Below are 19624 nucleotides of genomic sequence, written 5' to 3'. Positions count from 1 at the left end.
TTTGAAATTACACACATGACAAGCTTTTAATTCACAAATCTTAAGCCCATAAATACCGCACTTTGAACTCAGCAGAGATCCTACTGCCTTCCCAGCACAATCCCCTCCCTGCCCGGCAGCTCACCTGAAAAATCGATGTCCTCTCGCCTCAGGTATTGACCACTCTCTGCCACTTTAAATGTCTGACCCTTAATCAGTCCCTGGACCAGCAGGTTCCGGAAGGGCTCCCTGTGGAGGGATGGAGTGTTCAGACACAGAAGTACACACAGGCATGCACACAACTAAGTGCACAAGCACTGAACAGGCATATTATATGCGAGTACCTAGTACTGTATAGGTTTAGTGCACCTGTGTATACAGCACTGGACAGGTGTAGTGTACCCGTATATACAGCACTGTACAGGTGTATTATTCATGTGAACCCAGCACTGTACAGGTGTAGTGTACCTGTGAACCCAGCACTGTACAGGTGTAGTGTACCTGTGAACCCAGCACTGTACAGGTGTAGTGTACCTGTGAACCCAGCACTGTACATGTTTAGTGTACCTGTGTATACAGCACTGTACATGTGTAGTGTACCTGTGTATACAGCACTGTATAGGTGTAGTGTACCAGTATATACAGCACTGTATAGGTGTAGTGTACCTGTGTGAAACCAGGTTCTGGTCATGACAGAAGTGGCTGAGAAAGCGAGCATAGTACAGGTGCATGACTGCATGTTCCTTCCCACCGATGTAAACATCCACAGGCATCCAGTGATTAGCCAGAGCACGGTCAAACGGCCTGGGAAAAAACAAAGAAGCAGGGATGAAAGATAATTCTTATCTAAAGCCGTACCCATGTATACCACTAGGGGGCAGCCATGCAGAAAAAAAGATTACACTATCACAGCATTACAGTATTATTGCATTATAGCACTTCCAGGATTAACAAACTAACTGAAGGCCTGTGCTCTGGAGAGAGCAGATATGGCCTGGAGCATTATAGGATTAAAAAATTATTTCAAAAAGAACATGGCCAAAAAAACACACTGAGTGAAAGCCTCTTTTGTTGCAATAGCTGGAGGATCAGAACAGAGGAATTGATCCTGAATAGATTCAGAAAGTATAAATGCCGAGTGCTTAGTGCCTTTAGGGCAAGAATGACATGGTTGAACCTGATAAGGATGTTTATTCTCAAACAGCCATTCCTTAGTTCACCAAGCTCAAATTAATGTAATTGACATGACCAGAGTCAAATATTGGAAAGAAAACAAAAATACAATACATTTATAAAAATGTACAATGCTAAGAGAAGTACATAAAACTCACTATCACAATATATCCCATACTGTCAGTCTGAGGACCCTGACAGCTTTGTTCTCAACCTGCTGAAGGCTGATTTTAAGATTTGCATCTTACAGCCTGCAACTGAAGAAAATGCCCACCATCACAGCAGCCTTTACATTGGCGGATTAGGCTACCCGCACCTCTCTCACATGCTGGCTCACAGTTAGGGGGAGGATTATAAATCCAGCTGATCCAGAGTCTCTGATCCCTAGATAAACAGCTAAATTCCACTTTTAAAGGGTCGCACCTGTTTTGCACTGGCTGGGTGAGCTTTAAAGCAGTGGGCCTTTGTGAAAGCAGTCATATGTTCAAATCCCAGAGGCTCTCTCCCCCCCAGAGAAACAGGCAGCTCTCTTACACACAACAGGCGACACATGAGGCCCCGCCAGCCAGCCTCGCCACAGGCATCAGCTCTGCAGGGTAATAATGTAATAATGATAATGAATAATACTCAGCTGTCTAAATGAGAACCAAGCTTCTCTGGACCCATTCCGCCCTCCTCCCCCACCAGAACACAGCCAAAAATAACCCCTGTCACAGACAGGGGACGAAACCGATTGCTTTTCCTGCTCCAGAATAATCTCTCTACCTTAAAAAGCATTGTCCCTTAAAGCCGCTTTTCAGCAAGGGCTGTTCACAAATTAATCTCAACATATCACTGCAGCCAGAGGTAATAGTTTGCATTCTCAGCAAAGTCAGATTGTGTGTGTGTGTGTGTGTGTGTGTGTGTGTGTGTAAATGTGTACATGAGTGAGTGTGTGTGTGTGTGTGTACATGTGTGAGTGAGTGTGCGTGTGTGTGTGTGAGAGAGAGAAATAGAGAAAGAAAGAGAGAGAGAGAGAGAGAGATAGAGAGAGAGAGACAGAGAGGGAACGAGAGATGTTATTACATAGCTAGCATCTCTGTGGTGCTGGTATTCCCTTAAATGTAGTTACCCCCATCAAGCTCTCTGTGTACCTGTCTAATGTTATTCCATCAAACGTTCATCCAGTTCATCAGCCCTGCTTGTGAAACCCATCCCCCAAAAACAATTCACACCTGACAGTGAGCAGGAGAGAGCAACAGGGAGGGAGAGACGTGGAGAGGAACAGAGAAACCCAGAGAAAAAGAGTGAGAAGGAGAGGTAGAGACAGGCAAGGAGTGGGAGAGTGTGATATAGGGAGAGAGAGGGAGGATAGTGGAGAGAGCATGAGAGGGGAAGAGAACGAGTGGCCGAGACAGGCAGAGAGTGTGTGAAACAGAGAAAGCGAGTGGGCAGCTCTTCACCTGAGTGTGTTGTGTGGATCCGTGTATCTGAAATAGTACCAGGCTGAGTCCACAAACGTATCCATGGTGTCTGTTTCTCTCTGTGCCGGGCCCCTGCATCTAATGGAACGAAAAAGACAATCCCATGTTACTTATTCTATTACCTGAAATATTATCCCACACAAACATATTTCACAATATCTCAGTAGGCTGTTTAAGAGAATGCTCAAATCCTCAGAAGCCCACCATTCTACGAAATGAAACCATGAGTAATGTTTTTTTTTCCCCATGACAGCAGAACAATGCTGTCATTTCTTGAATCCCTGACTGTCACATTAAGTTATAGCAGGATAAGGACACTACTCAGTAAGCACCTAATCTAATAGCACCTGAGCTATTCAGTAACGAGTCTCAGTAGAATAGACACAGCCACAATTACTGTGGCCAGAGAGCCTCTGCCATTGCAGACTGTAATCGCAGCTGCACGTCTGGCCCAATAGGACTGACTGTGGCTGGGAAAAGGTGTGAAATGGAGCCTTCGCAATTCCGGTTTTAATATCACACGCTCCCCCCGATGAAACAGTCCCTCCCCCATCCGCCAATGACTCCCTATTACAGGAACTGGACAGTGAGGTATGTGCCTGAAGGTTGCTAGGCAACAGGCTAGGTGTAGCAGACTGATTCCTTCAGAAGAATTTGCAAGGCGCACTTTCATAAGCAAACTGGGGGCAGGAGGGCAGAATAATCTAGCTGTTCTGAGAATTCTGCCAGCCCTCCTTTCATTTTTGTGCCTGAACCAGACAAAGCCAAATACGCCCTGACCCACACAAATTTAACCAAACAAACCAGTTCACACAGACTAAACATGACCTGATCCACACTAAACAACCTGATCTACAATAAAAACAAAGCGAACACAACCCCAACTGCACAGACCAAACATAACCTGATCCACACTGATCTGTAGCCCACAGCACATACAACAAAGGATATAGCAAGCAGCTGGGCCTCGATATTCGCAAGGGTTACCTTTCACAAGTGCATTATGGACAAAGTACATTCTCTACAGGTACCCTGAATTACTACTATAACTTCTATGGGTACTGGGTAATGGATATAAACACTACTCTACCTTTAAGAGGTAGACAGGGACTATACTGCATGTTCTAACAAGGCCAATATGGTACTACTCTAACCAGTTCGATCATAAGCACCAGAATAGTTTCTTATATATGAAAAAAGCAATAATGAAATTATAAAAAAAGAAACACAAAAACATTACACATTTGCAAAATATATGCAGCAGCCAAAAATAACGTGAAAAGCTGCATGAGATGCACAAGAAAGTGATTAGGAGTTAAAGAAAAAGAGATATGGAAAAGAGCAGATCTAGAAAAGGGTAGGGCTGGGTCACGAGGGGATGGGCACAGTTGGGTTAGGCAGGGTTGGGTGGTTGTGGGCAAGGTTGGGCTGGGCTGGGATGGGATGGGCAATGTTGGGCACATTTGATTTGGGAGTGAGCTGAGCAGGGTTAGGCAGAGATGGACTGGGATGGGTGGTTGTGGGTAGGGTTGGGCTGAGATGGGCTGGGATGGGTGGTTGTGGGTAGGGTTGGGCTGAGATGGGCTGGGATGGGTGGTTGTGGGTAGGGTTGGGTTGGGATGGGCTGGGATGGGTGGTTGTGGGTAGGGTTGGGTTGGGATGGGCTGGGATGGGTGGTTGTGGGCAGGGTTGGGTTGGGATGGGATGGGTGGTTGTGGGTATGGTTGGGCTGGGATGGGCCGGGATGGGTGGTTGTGGGTAGGGTTGGGTTGGGATGGGCTGGGATGGGTGGTTGTGGGTAGGGAGGGGCTGAGATGGGTTGGGATGTGCGAGTCAGTGCCCCATTTACTATCGACAATCTTTTTTCACCCTGGCCTCCCCCAGCAGACAGAAATCAGTGTTCCAGGACTAACCCCATTCAGCTCTCAATCAGCACATTGGCAAAAAGACAATATCAGTCCACAGGAAATTAGTCTTTCTCTTAATTTGCTTCCATTTAGTCGAAGGACAAAACTGAAGAAAGTACAATCTCCTGCTTTCTCTCAGTCACATAGAATTTCTTATGCTCTATCGCACCTTTCATTTAACACAGTCCATGAGTTTCCCAGCACAGACGGCATGAAAATCTGAAAAACAAGAGTCGAGGCTGCAAACTGGGTTTTAACAGGGGCTTTAAATTTGTAATTTTAGAGAGGGCCAGCTTTAATCTCTGCACATTTTATCAGCAATTGTCACAACAGAATGAGGACTGCTTGTGGGTGTGCGTGCATGTGTGTGTGTGTGTGTGTGTGTGTGTGTGGCCATAACACAGCTCTAAAGAGTGCTTGTCCTGAGGAAGGAGCACAAACAAAACCAATGTTCTGTCATTCAGGTAATTTCCTCCAATGCACATTAAAAATGACAATAATACAAAAATACAATTGTTCAAAAAAATATCTGGACATGGCACCTGGGGTTTCCAGCCAAGAGGAACACAGCAGTCTTTACCCTTAATATATGATATATATTAACCACAATATGCTGGATTTTTCTAGAATCTTAGCTGTATTAAGAAAATGAATGCATAAAAACCACCACAGAATCTAGTGACTAACTGCTGGACCTAACAGGCAAACCGAGAAGATTAGAGAAATGCGTCTGTTTCCCAGCAATCTAGCACCTCGCTGGCAAATATTATGTAAGGCTGGCGTTATTATCAGAACAAGCCGCATTGATACATATTATCCACTGGAAGAGCCAGCTCTCCTCTCAACCCCTACAGACAAACAGGAGGGTCTTTTACAGTGTATTTATCTCAAGTGAGTGGCTCCTAGAAAGCCAGTGACTATTTCTATAGAAAAAGGGATTAATAAGCAGACAACACTCACACAGCATCCATTATGAGAAAGAGACGGCCATTACAGAAAGAGGAGGAGTCCCTGCCCTGCAGAATCTGGACACTTCTGCTAATTATTTCACAATGAGACAAGGTGCCTACTGAACTCAAGCACATATGTGGATAAAAATGCAACTCTACCAAATGAAAATGAACTACTACACTAAAGTTAAAGTAGACAATTAATGAATAAGAACATTTGGGAATAATTTGGACAATATAAATATAGCACAGACTAACTCAGTCACTCTGTCCCCAATTGTATTTCTTTGCAAACACAGACTGAAATCACACACCAAATGAGATGCATAATTTCAAGTACATCTTTCAAGTTTAAAAAACGGAATAAGATCCACTAGTGTTATATTGTGTTACTTTTCATTTTCAGAAAATTAATAAGGCTATAGCATGATGAAGCAGGAGACATCTTCAGACTGACTTTAGTTGCACCAACAAAGTTCCTTACAGTTCTTCCATTGCGTGAATTAAAATTTTGTTTTGCTCATCTAAACCAATAATACAAAATTAATTTATTAAAGGTGCTCTATCTAACTTTTTAACGAAAATAAATAAATAAATAAATCCAGATAGCTTGCAGATACAGTGGGGTCCACAAGTCGGAGACCACATTGAAAATCTGGGATTTATATTTCATGTATAATAAATAAACAGAAACAGGATGAAAGTTTAAACAAATGAAACAAATGAAAGTTACTTCAAAGCTTGCAAGAACTACTACTACTAAGAGCAAAGAGGAGCAAGGAGGGCTGCACAATCCACAATCACCTGACCTCAACCCCATTGAACATTTATGGGTACACTTGAAGACTGATAAAAGACAAGCATTCAGTAACACCACAAGATGCCCTTTGAAACACTGTCAAATAATACTGGAATAACATGGATCATCAGGTTTTGCACAAATTAGTGGAGTCCAAGACAGCTTGAGTGCAAGTTGCCATTAAAGCTGGGGGACAAAACAAATACCAAGAAATTCTGAAAATTTTCACACAATTCTAGCCGTTTGCATCCATCTCTCTATGAAAATCTTATGTCATGTCGCCGTATTGAGTGTGAGCAAAGATATTGAGATAAGGCGAGGGATTCATCTAAACTAAGGCTTTTATTGAATTATTGATTGCATATGCCCTCTAGCAAGCAGTTAATAATAACAAATGTAAAAATATTAGAGGGGCCAACAGTGCACTTTGGTCTGGAGCTCTAGAGAAAGATTAACAATCCAGATCCAGATCTACCTATCTAGATTCTTTCTTGCAATTCCTGCAGGTCTGAAGGGGTTTATGCCTGTGCAGACATATGGCCTGCACGGCCCTAAAACATGGCGTTAATACCCCAGTTTACAATTTACACATTGGGCAGACATATTTATTTGCCTAACAAATGTGCATTTCACATAGTTAGCAAACAAATTGGTAGCATTATTACCAATATCATTCAATGCTTTCAAAATGTAATCTTCAAAAACTGTGAGAAGAGGAAGAAGAAACCCAGTCTGTACCTTGAGCACAGCCAATCAAAGGCCCTCTTCCACCACACTCAAGTCTCAAAGTGAGAGCTCAAATTAAACCCTGAGCTTGGCAGTGCAGACAACCCAAACAGTCGCTCAAGCAGCATTTCTGACCTGGGACAGGAGCAGTGGATCCAGTCGCTGGCAGCCTCCAGAGGAGACTTCCCCTTCCCTGTGAGGGAGGGCAGCTTCGGAAGCGTGACGGGGAGATTCTGCTCCGGCACGGCCACGGGTCCACAGGAGGGACAGTGCACAACGGGGATGGGAGTGCCCCAGTAGCGCTGCCTGGAAATGAGCCAGTCACGCAGATTTGAACTGGTCAAATGACCACCCACTTTCCTGTCTCTGGCCTTCTGGGTAATGGAGTCAAAGGCTTCCTGTCTGCTCAGGCCTGAGAACTGAAGAGGTATAAGGGAAGAGGGGGTGGAAAGCGTTCATAAGATACAATTCTAATATGATGGTCGTGCATGTTTTTTTTTTTTTTTTTTTTACTCCAATACTGACACCAAAATAAATAATATATGTATTTTTCTATCAATGACACCTTTCACTGACATGAAAAGAAAATCAAACTTATTATCTTCAGAACTGACATGTGTAAATGCAGAATGGATACTGGTACTTCAACACCATATTTACTTCAAGGTCCCATATTGTGGAAAATATCATTGCTCTTGCCAGTTGGACTATAAAGGAGTTTAAGGTGTTATAAAAACACTGTGAAAGTATCAAAGCGCACAGTCCCCAAATAAATGTACACAATCTGCATGAAGAAAATGTGCACTGAAATGACCCGCTTGGACAGTGAAGTTATGACATCATTATGATGCGCTCGTTTGCTTCAGAGTGGCCCACCTTGTAGCTGGAACAAAACCAGGCGCTCGGCACAGATGGCATTCAGTTTGTTGGAGCTAGCCAACCAGTCATAACAGAGGTTTCACTAATATCAATGAGCCTTAAAGACACAGTCACTAAAACAGCCGGTTCTTGTTAAAGCACTTGAGAATGGACAAAACTGGATAGAGATTGTTTTTGGCACTTGAAATCACACAAACGTCTTCTTATGGATATCAGGACTAAAAATAAAACACTGGGAAGTGTACAGTATGGAAGCTTTAATAACCAGGGAAGTAGGACTGAAGGTTCACACCTGCCAGCAATATAATGCCTGTAGCCTCACACCTACGGTTAACTGACGACGCATAATACCTCCAGCCATTGTGGGACCCTGGCCCGTCCCTCAGAAAAAGACGGCAGGAGAGAAGAGAGTGATAGAGGAGAGAGAAGAGCTCCACACCTCTCCAGAGTTGAGCAGTATCTGCGTTCCGTCTGGTCGGCTCTCCAGGACTGGGTCCCAGTTCAGGCCCAGTGCCATCGCTACCGACGCTTCCTCCACACTGCTGTCGGGGATACCTGCCAGAAAGAGGGGAGAGAAAGAGGGAGGGAGAGAAAGGGAAGGATGAAGCAAGAGAGAGGAGGGAGGGAGAGGGGGAAAGAAAAATGAAAGGGAGGGAGGAAGAATAGTGAGAGGAAGAGAGAAGGAAGGCAAGAAGAAGGGCAGGGAAAAGGGAGGGGGAAAGGGAGAAGGTGGTAATATGCCTCAGAAGTCATGTTGTTGGTGCCTTTGGCAATATGTATGTATGTATATGTGTAATATGTATGTTTCTCAGCATTTCATAGATTAAAAAAAATCTGACAATCTATGGGAGAAATGAATGCATTAAAATAAATTATGACATTTGGACATCTGTTTGTATATGAAAAAAGAATGCTTTACATCCGATTTTCATCAATTATGTGTAAATGTAAAAAAATTTAAATAAAAAAAATTGTCACACAATCATGCACTGGGCTGAATCTTGGGGAATTCTGAATTACCATTCACATGTCTGGCCATAGCTATTACCCATTAGTGCAATAAATTACACATTTTTCTTCTTTGTATTGTATTTTATTGTTTCTGTTTGAGTTAGTAATTTCCTGAAGTTATTCAAGTGGTTGCTTTAAATTTCTTTGCTGCCTAACAGACTTGAAAAGTCTGAGAACCCTTCTATAACTTGGGCAGCAGTGTTCGGTTTTTGTTAGTAGAAATAATTATTTAGATTAGAAAGCAGAATCGGAATGCAGTGGACCCAGTACCAGTTAAGAGAGAAATGTGTCCGGATAAAAAAATCTAATCTTAAATCACAGACTATGACAGAGACAGTTATGTGAAACTCCCATTCCTTTTTCCCATAGAGTTATTTTTTTCCATTGTGCTTTGATCCATATATGGGCAACAGTTTTGCTCTGGTTTACATCAGACTTCCAAGGCCTATGGGCACTGTTCAAAGCATAACACTGAGACATACCATCAGGTACAATAAAGACCAATGTACCTCAAACCACCGTGTCTTGCACCAACAATCATTCCACAATCAAAGTCACTTCGATCACATTTCTTCCCCATTTTGACAATTGGTCTGAAAAGCAGCTGAACCTCTTGACCACATCTGCATGCTTTTTTGTATTTAGTTGATGCCACATGATTGGCCGATTAAATATTTGCATTAACAAGATGGTGTACAGGTCTACCTAATAAAGTGGTCACTGAGAGCATAAAACCCGCGGATAAACACAGCATGAAAAAATGCACAACATACCTCATGTGTAGTCAGTAACAGGAGACAGACTGTACTAACGTGAGTACCGCATGTGTAGTCAGTAACAGAAGACAGACTGTACTAACGTGAGTACCGCATGTGTAGTCAGTAACAGGAGACAGACTGTACTAACGTGAGTACCGCATGTGTAGTCAGTAACAGAAGACAGACTGTACTAACGTGAGTACCGCATGTGTAATCAGTAACAGGAGACAGACTGTACTAACGTGAGTACCGCATGTGTAGTCAGTAACAGGAGACAGACTGTACTAACGTGAGTACCGCATGTGTAGTCAGTAACAGGAGACAGACTGTACTAACGTGAGTACCGCATGTGTAGTCAGTAACAGGAGACAGACTGTACTAACGTGAGTACCGCACGTGTAATCAGTAACAGGAGACAGACTGTACTAACGTGAGTACCGCATGTGTAGTCAGTAACAGGAGACAGACTGTACTAACGTGAGTACCACATGTGTAGTCAGTAACAGGAGATAGGCTGTGTTAGAGTAACTGAGGTTAGTAGCAGTAGGAGACAGGCTGTACTAATGAGAACTCCATACTACACTCAGGGCAGCTGAGACATGTTTGCTCCAGGGTCACTGGAGGAAACTCTAAGCCTAGGGAGCACCAATCAGTGGAGATGCCTCATTACCCGATCCATCTGGGGAACACGTACGTACGTACACACACACACACACACACACACACACACACACACACACACACACACACACACACACACACACACACACACACACACACACACACACACACACACACACACACACACACACACACACACACACACACACACACACACACACCTACCTATTACACTGTCCAGATGACCCTGGAACTCGGTGCAGGCAGAAACAACCACAGGGACTTCCTGGCCCGTGAAGACGTTGAGAGCAGTGACAGTGGTCAGGCAGTCTGTGGGTGGTGTCAAAGGTCATTGAGGCAGTGGAGGGAACTGGACCGAAGCATTAATTAGGCATGCACTCCCCTGGGTCTTCATTAACAACAATCACTTGTCAGAGAGAGAGCTCCCCCTCATCCCACCTCCCAATGGCTCTCCCAATTAAAACATTCAGGGAGTGAGAGCAGCAGAATGACACCCCCACCCCCAATGACGCCCACACAGCTACCACCGAAGGCTGGGAAATCTCTTGCAGTCGTCTCACTACCTGTCACTCACACACACTCCCCTTCTCCACCACATTTCAGTAGCAGGCCAGTGCCCAGTACAATACAAACCATAACAGGCCTGCCCACACCTATCCATCAATACTCCAAAAGTGCTTCTGAACAGGCCCCATCTTAAAATGTCTCCACAGACTTCTCTAGAATGCGGTCTGAACAATAACATACAAACCTCTTGTCTGTGGAAAAGAGCAAATCTGAAATTTCCAAACGTTACAGAGAAATGTTAGTCTTTTTGTTAAATAAAGCAACATAAATAATAGACCACTTTTCGGCTAGATTGATTGATTGAAGGTGTCTGGGATTACCTGGAGAGCCAGACGCAAGCAAATCAGCCAAAAGCTGGAGAAGATCTGTGGCCCAATATGTTCCCCAATATGTTTGGAACAATGTACCACCTGATTTTATTATAAAACTGCAGGATAGTGTACCAAAGAGGATTAATGCATTTTTAAAAGAGGAAGGGTGGTCATGCGAAATAATGACTTGATTTAGTTTTTAACTGTCCACTGCTCTACAGGACATTCTTTTATATTTTGAAAGTTTCAATTTCATTCCTTTTGAAAGCAACTTCTCTTTGACATGTGCCCAAGACTTTTGCACAGTACTCTATGCTTTCCATTACATTTAAAGTCTGAATTTAAGACAGTAAATGCAAAGCCCCCAACTCATTTGAACATCTCAATAGAGTTAGAGTACAAACATGCCCTTGTCTGTCCGAGATTGGCTTTATAGGGTTCAATAAAATAAATGTACCGTAGAATTGTTTTAGTGGGAAAGACATTGGAAGCACCCTTAACTGTCCTAGGCTGAGCAGAATGGAAACTGTCCTGCACAGTACCTTTCCCAGGCTGGAAGGCCTCCTCCAGCGGGGGCCGGACGGGGCTGGAGCCCAGCAGGAGGCGATGGGAGGGCAGGATGGCGAGGTAGGCAGCCCCGTACACCGTCTCAGGGGCAGTGGTGTAGGCCGCCAGAGTCTCTCCCGTCTCCCGCCCGTTCACCTGGAGACCAGCGAACCACACCGCGCGTTCATACAGACGCAACACCAGATTCACCACTCCACAAATCCCACTCCAATTTCAACTATCAATGCATTCAGTCTCTTCCATTTCCTTTCCAAATGCGGCTAAACCTCTAGGCATTCTACATAATTTTCATAACTATTGGTACAAATTTCAGAACCACTTTCCCAAAAACAAAACCAGCAATTAATTCTAAAGCATTTTAGAAATCAGTTTGTGTTAGAAAATGACATTCTTGCATTATAGCACAATGCCTTTTATGAGTCACCGTCAGATAATGCACTTATAACTGAACAAATTTTGAATGACTGCATTTGTCCTTAACATCTCTCCTGTCAGTTATTCTAATTCTTTTCTATAATTAAATTCTTTAGTTACTCATCACTGTATTCACAGAACAGTGATTGTGAAGAAAATATTGCTTGTTTGATTCCAAATGGCAGAATTTCAAGGTACAAAAGCAACTATTTAATAAACAATGGGCACAAAAGCAGAACACGATAAATTGATGGAGAAATAAGGATAAAATGCATGAATATGAGTATTGGCAGTCTTGAAGGAAAAACTACATCAGCTCCAATGGTGACAATATTCATCAACAACACTGCAAAAGCCAACAAAAGAGTTTGCATGCTCCACAGGCTGGCTACATATGGAATTGGTGATTATAAATTTTATATAAACTCCACATAGAACGTTCAGTGGAGGGACTGTAGGTGAGAGGTGAATTTCCTGTAAACACACTGACAGCACGATAACATAGTTAAAGCTGGTGTTGTTCCAAACCAGCCTGACCGTCTTACAGTGCAGTAAAGGAGAGTTCCTGCTGCAAAAATGACTTGGCAGGCCCTTCACAGGTGGCTGGTCTGGCTAAAGCATTCTTCCTCGGAGCAGTGATGTGGCCCTGCCCATCGATGCATGGCTGGCCATAAGAGCACTGAGGGTGGCAGGTTTTTTGGTGGGCAGGAGTTTCTCTCATTACCGGGGCATGTGCGGTCTTCATGCACCAGCTGTGCTCTGCAGTAATGACGGTACAGCTCAGCTGGGGGACTGCATGATGAAATGAAGTGGCCACTGGCGGCAGTGTAAAAACGGCACATGATACTCTGCACTATCCAAACTTCACGGAGCTGTGGCACAAGGCTATACATACAGTGGTGTGAAAAAGTGTTTGCCCCCTTCCTGATTTCTTGCATGTTTGTCACACTTAAATGTTTCAGATCATCAAACAAATTTATATATTAGTCAAAGACAACACAAGTAAACACAAAATGCAGTTTTTAAATGAAGGTTTTTATTATTAAGGCCCTGTGTGAAAAAGTGATTGCCCCCCCTCTGTTAAAACATAACTTAACTGTGGATTATCAAACCTGAGTTCAATTTCTCTAGCCACACCCAGGCCTGATTACTGCCATACCTGTTCTCAATCAAGAAATCACTTAAATAGGACCTGCCTGACAAAGTGAAGTAGACCAAATGATCCTCAAAAGCTAGACATCATGCCGAGATCTAAAGAAATTCAGGAACAAATGAGAAAGAAAGTAATTGAGATCTATCAGTCTGGAAAAGGTTATAAAGCCATTTCTAAAGCTTTGGGACTCCAGCGAACCACAGTGAGAGCCATTATCCACAAATGGCGAAAACATGGAACAGTGGTGAACCTTCCCGGGAGTGGCCGGCCGACCAAAATTACCCCAAGAGCGCAGCGACGACTCATCCAAGAGGTCACAAAAGACCCCACAACAACATCCAAAGAACTGCAGGCCTCACTTGCCTCAGTTAAGGTCAGTGTTCATGACCATAAGAAAGAGACTGGGCAAAAATGGCCTGCATGGCAGAGTTCCAAGATGAAAACCACTGCTGAGCAAAAAGAACATTAAGGCTCGTCTCAATTTTGCCAGAAAACATCTTGATGATCCCCAAGACTTTTGGGAAAATACTCTGTGGTCTGACGAGACAAAAGTTGAACTTTTTGGAAGGTGTGTGTCCCATTACATCTGGCATAAAAGTAACACCGCATTTCAGAAAAAGAACATCATACCAACAGTAAAATATGGTGGTGGTAGTGTGATGGTCTGGGGCTGTTTTGTTGCTTCAGGACCTGGAAGACTTGCTGTGATAAATGGAACCACGAATTCTGCTGTCTACCAAAAAATCCTGAAGGAGAATGTCCGGCCATCTGTTTGTGACCACAAGCTGAAACAAACTTGGGTTCTGCAGCAGGACAATGATCCAAAACACACCAGGAAGTCCACCTCTGAATGGCTGAAGAAAAACAAAGACCTGCCAAAGTCCTGACCTGGATCCTATTGAGATGCTGTGGCATGACCTTAAAAAGGCGGTTCATGCTCGAAAACCCTCCAATGTGGCTGAATTACAACAATTCTGCAAAGATGAGTGGGCCAAAATTCCTCCACAGCGCTGTAAGAGACTCATTGCAAGTTATCGCAAACGCTTGATTGCAGTTGTTGCTGCTAAGGGTGGCCCAACCAGTTATTAGGTTTAGGGGGCAATCACTTTTTCACACAGGGCCATGTAGGTTTAGATTTTTTTTCTCCCTTAATAATAAAAACCTTCATTTAAAAACTGCATTTTGTGTTTACTTGTGTTGTCTTTGACTAATATTTAAATTTGTTTGATGATCTGAAACATTTAAGTTTGACAAACATGCAAAAAAATAAGAAATCAGGAAGGGGGCAAACACTTTTCCACACCACTGTATGACTGGGAATTCCAGAATGGGAGAGAAGTAAAATAAAAGCTGGAAAATAACACTGAATCAATGACTGCGTCACAAATTAAAAACCTGGGGTTGAGATGGTGGTTAGGATACTATGGAGAGTGGGAGATAAAGACAGTGTTAGTGTTCCACTTTCACAAGTAACACAAAAAACAAGTCCGCAGAGCATGTAAACCCAGACTGATGTTAGAGACTACCCTTTGAATCACCTCAACTTCAAATCTAATTCAACACATTCATACATTTTACCAAGCAATCGTTAGCAGCTCTTTTTTAATTACCCGCAATGCCCAAGCCAGACCCCAGATTTATTACTTTTCCCAGACCCCTGAAGATACAAGAATCCATTCCTTCTACTTAGAAATGTGATCCATTCTCTCTCTTTAGAAATGTGATTAAGATTTTAATAAGAAAATAATTTCCCCTGTATATTTTACTCCCCTTTGAAAAGAAAACAATGTGATCATGGTCAGGAAATACAGGAAATTCAAATTCACCTTTTTAAATATACGTATATAGTTTGAAAAAACTCAAAAGCATAGTTAAAACATCACATAACATTTTTTGTGAACATTGGACATGAACTGCCAAAGGGCCCTAACACAATTTTGGTTCTACTGACTGTTTAATCCAGCACATTTAATGATGAAGCAGTGAAAATGAGGTTAAAGTGCAGACTATCATCTTGGGCAGAAATGACAGGCTTTTTTATACATAGTCCTCCCATTGAACTGCTTAACTGTTTCTTGGCCAGCTGTGTGTAGTTGTAGTTCTTGTACATTACGTCATGTAGAAGAAAACTAACAAAACAGCAAGAGTTGATTCTAGGTGTGGCATATATAATTGGATCATGTTGCTGTTCTCACTCAATGACAGTAAAGCAGGCTATCATGAGGCTGAAAATATAATAAATGATAAAGAATAAACTGACCGCTCTGGGAGTGTCAAAACTGCTTGGTACATATTTAATTTGATTATAACATGTTGCATTTCGGGATGGAATTTTTCTATTAGTATTATTACTAAAATAAATAAGTGTAACAGATGAAGCATGATATACCTTCAACAGGAAGTCAAAGTAGCAGCCGGTGCAGTCCCCGATCCAGTTGGCCTGCATAGCCTTCACTCCATACCATTCAGGAAGCTCAGCCAGAGAGTCCAGGAGAGGCTGTCACACACAGAGCAACATTGACATCCTTCCCTCGAAAAAAATGTTCTATTAGTATTATTGTCCCACCCCCCAAAACACCTCTAAAATTAGAACACCTCTGAATACACCTCTGAATACAAACTGAAAGGATATTTCCACTAATACACGCATTTCAATAAATAAAAAACACTTCCATTCTGTACTCTTACAAAAACCAATAGAATCTACTGAGGCTTGAGGTCAAAGCATTTTGAGGTCTGACTGTTCTGCCTTGCTTCTATATGCATTTAAGTCCTAGTGAAGTCAGATGTTTAGTTTTGCAGTTATTTCACCATTTTCCTGTCTATACTCTGACTAAAGGCAGACTAGATAATTCACCATGAGAAGCTACTGTACATATTTATATTCCTCATAAATATGGCTCAGGCAGTAAGAGCAGTCGTCTGGCAGTTGGAGGGTTGCCGGTTCGATCCCCCGCCCGGGCTATGTCGAAGTGTCCCTGAGCAAGACACCTAACCCCCTTGCATGGCAGCCAATCGCCGTCGGTGTGTGAGTGTGTGTATGAATGGGTGAATGAGAAGCATCAATTGTACAGCGCTTTGGATAAAGGCGCTATATAAATGCCAACCACTTACAATTCATAGAAACTAATTTTTTGTGTTGTAAAGAGCCTGTACATGAAGCCTACTCTTCTATTAACAGCGACTGGATTGGGTCATGGCTGCTCCATTTCCCCGTGTGGAGCACAGTCCCTCCCCCTTTCCTGATGGACCTGCAGCTGGGCTCTCCAGCTTGGACCAGAACCAGAGCTGTTGTATCCATTACCACCTTCAAACCACAGATCCTCAGAGGCACAGGGAAGCCAGACACATCGCATCCTTCCGCTCTGCTCATTAACACGCAGTGACTAATGCGCTCACAACAAAGAGCAAGTCTGTCACTTCACAAGGAGAGAGTGAGAGGGCACCATCCGTCTCATTTCACAACTTCTCTGCCTCGCATCTGCTCAGGAACATTAACACGTTGCCATCCTTTAACTTTTGCAGTTAAAACCTTTCGGGGGGGAAAGCGCCCCTCGTCTTCAGTCAGCAAAGAATCTTTTGTCTACGAGGTGGAGAGGCAATGATTCATCTGCCCAGAGACACATTACTAGCTGTCAGAACCAAACACTATACAAAGGGAAAGAAAAACTAAGTCCCTGCTTCAGTTCTACTAGGCTCTAACAAGCATCTGAAAGACAAACTATATAACACATTCTCAAAACCCTGTTAAACCACAAAACGTATCTGGAGAACTGGTAGAAGTGTCTCCATAGCAACCAAGCAGAGCAATAAAACACAATGTCAATAAAATGAATGTGTCGTGTAGGTGTATGTGCGTGCTTTAGTCACAGCAGATATAACTGAGCAGTGTACTACTTCTCTTATTGCGGACCAGATATAGAAATAGTTGTGTTCATATGTAAGCAGGTCTACACAAAAATAATTTAAATGCAAACAAGCAGAATTAGCCAAAAAAATATTAAACAATGAACCCTTAATTAGCTGTCAGAAGTCTAAAAACTGTTTGCAGACAACAGAGTATCCTTACAATCACACCACATGCAGAGTGTTTTCAACTACACACAAAGTATCCTTATAGTTAAACAAAATGCAGAGAATTGGTACAAATAAATCACACAACGAAAAAATCTTACATTGCTTCAAGATCCAGTTACGACGCTTGCATGCCCATTCTAGGCGCTTTCGGTGGTGTACAGAGGTTAGCATGGGCACTTTGTATGGTCTGCGGCTACGTGGCACCATACACATCAGTGTGTTGTGACACATTCCCCCCATAACCACCATTTAAATTTTCTGTGAATAGTGCCACAGTAGCCCTTCTGTCGGTTCAGACCAGACCGGATAGCCATGAGCCTTGCGCTCCCAACACCTTGTAGCCAGTTTGTGGTCTGTCCCCCCTCGGACCACTGTCGGTAGATACTGACCACTGCTGACCGCGAGCACCCTACAAGCCTGACCATTACAAAAGATGCTCCGACCCCAGTCATTTGGCCATAAAGATTTGTCCCTTGAGAAAGTTGCTCAGGTCTTTACGCCCGCCCATTTCTCCCACATCCAACACGTTGACTACAAGAACCAATGGTCCATTTACCATCTAATATATCCCAGACCTTGATAAGCACCTTTCTTACAAGATAATCAACATTATTTGCATGGTTTACCATTTCACAGAAATAGCTGCTTTTCTGTTGAGTCCCCCCATTTCACAGAGAAATCGTAAGAGCTGTGAAGGAAACCCCTAAAACAACAGTCTGAGGGCAGGGGTGGAAATAGCACAAGCCTCCATACACTACACAGACTTCAAGAGCAGAATTACAGAGGCTACATGGCTCAACACAAAAACAACCGTTTCAGTAAAATGGTAAAACACGCACACGTAATTACATGTACCATGAAATCTCAGTGTGAATACTCAATATTTAGTCCACTCTCTCAGTGTGAATACTCCATACTTAGTCCTCTCTCAGTGTGAATACTCAATATTTAGTCCACTCTCTCAGTGTGAATACTCCATACTTAGTCCACTCTCTCAGTGTGAATACTCAATATTTAGTCCACTCTCTCAGTGTGAATACTCCATACTTAGTCCACTCTCTCAGTGTGAATACTCAATATTTAGTCCACTCTCTGTGTGAATACTCCATACTTAGTCCACTCTCTCAGTGTGAATACTCAATATTTAGTCCACTCTCTCAGTGTGAATACTCCATACTTAGTCCACTCTCTCAGTGTGAATACTCCATACTTAGTCCACTCTCTCAGTGTGAATACTCAATATTTAGTCCACTCTCTCAGTGTGAATACTCAATATTTAGTCCACTCTCTCAGTGTGAATACTCCATACTTAGTCCACTCTCTCAGTGTGAATACTCAATATTTAGTCCACTCTCTCAGTGTGAATACTCCATACTTAGTCCACTCTCTCAGTGTGAATACTCAATATTTAGTCCACTCTCTCAGTGTGAATACTCCATACTTAGTCCACTCTCTCAGTGTGAATACTCAATATTTAGTCCACTCTCTCAGTGTGAATACTCCATACTTAGTCCACTCTCTCAGTGTGAATACTCAATATTTAGTCCACTCTCTCAGTGTGAATACTCCATACTTAGTCCACTCTCTCAGTGTGAATACTCAATATTTAGTCCACTCTCTCAGTGTGAATACTCCATACTTAGTCCACTCTCTCTGGGTGAATGGACCAGAGCAGGGGTCCACCTTGGCATAGTTGGTGGTTCTAATGAACCACTGCTTCAGCATCTTCTGCTCCACCACTGCCCCGGACCGCCAGGATCGACCACTCTCATCCACCTGCTCATCAGCCAGAACAGTCTGATCCACTGGATCCCAGTTCACTTGCGCCTGGACAGACACAGACACAGACAGACACAGACACAGACACACAGACAAACAGACAGACAGACAGACACAGACATACAAACACAAACATGGGCACGCACACGCGCGCACACACACACACACACACAGTATACACACACAGTGCACAAACAGACACAATGAGAGTGTGGTGTTTAGGGAAGTTGACGGTTACGGTTATATTATCCGGTGGGACATTGCCCACCAGGGCTGTTCTAGCCAATTCCCAGCTGTAGTAAAATATGTCATGTACAAATGTAAGCCCTCTATAAAGGTGAACTTTGTCGACAATATATCCACCAAATTGGGGGTATAAAGCAAGTACATTCCCCGTGGAATTGCACCACAGGTCTTTAAGGGGAAAGGGTGACTTGATGTTCTCCTTAATGAATCCTGCCTGAGTCTC

At 43.1% G+C, this 19624-nt stretch overlaps 1 protein-coding gene across 2 annotated transcripts in view; it reads right to left on the bottom strand.

The window, feature by feature from the left end:
* The window catches only part of lars2 (leucyl-tRNA synthetase 2, mitochondrial), a 43175-nt gene that overhangs the window by 8974 nt on the left and 14577 nt on the right, over positions 1–19624 (bottom strand). For both annotated transcript variants that reach the window (XM_061261141.1, XM_061261133.1), the window contains exons 7-15: positions 19060–19203; positions 15689–15796; positions 11708–11867; positions 10492–10596; positions 8316–8431; positions 7133–7416; positions 2595–2693; positions 646–783; positions 125–228 (exon numbers count right to left, since the gene is read on the bottom strand). In XM_061261141.1, coding sequence (XP_061117125.1) covers positions 125–228; positions 646–783; positions 2595–2693; positions 7133–7416; positions 8316–8431; positions 10492–10596; positions 11708–11867; positions 15689–15796; positions 19060–19203 — 1258 coding nt within the window. The remainder of the gene's footprint in view (positions 1–124; positions 229–645; positions 784–2594; positions 2694–7132; positions 7417–8315; positions 8432–10491; positions 10597–11707; positions 11868–15688; positions 15797–19059; positions 19204–19624) is intronic.

The sequence above is a fragment of the Conger conger genome, chromosome 1, assembly GCF_963514075.1.
Source record: "Conger conger chromosome 1, fConCon1.1, whole genome shotgun sequence".
NCBI classification, from domain to species: domain Eukaryota; kingdom Metazoa; phylum Chordata; class Actinopteri; order Anguilliformes; family Congridae; genus Conger; species Conger conger.
This window is presented reverse-complemented; position numbering and strand designations above follow the sequence as displayed.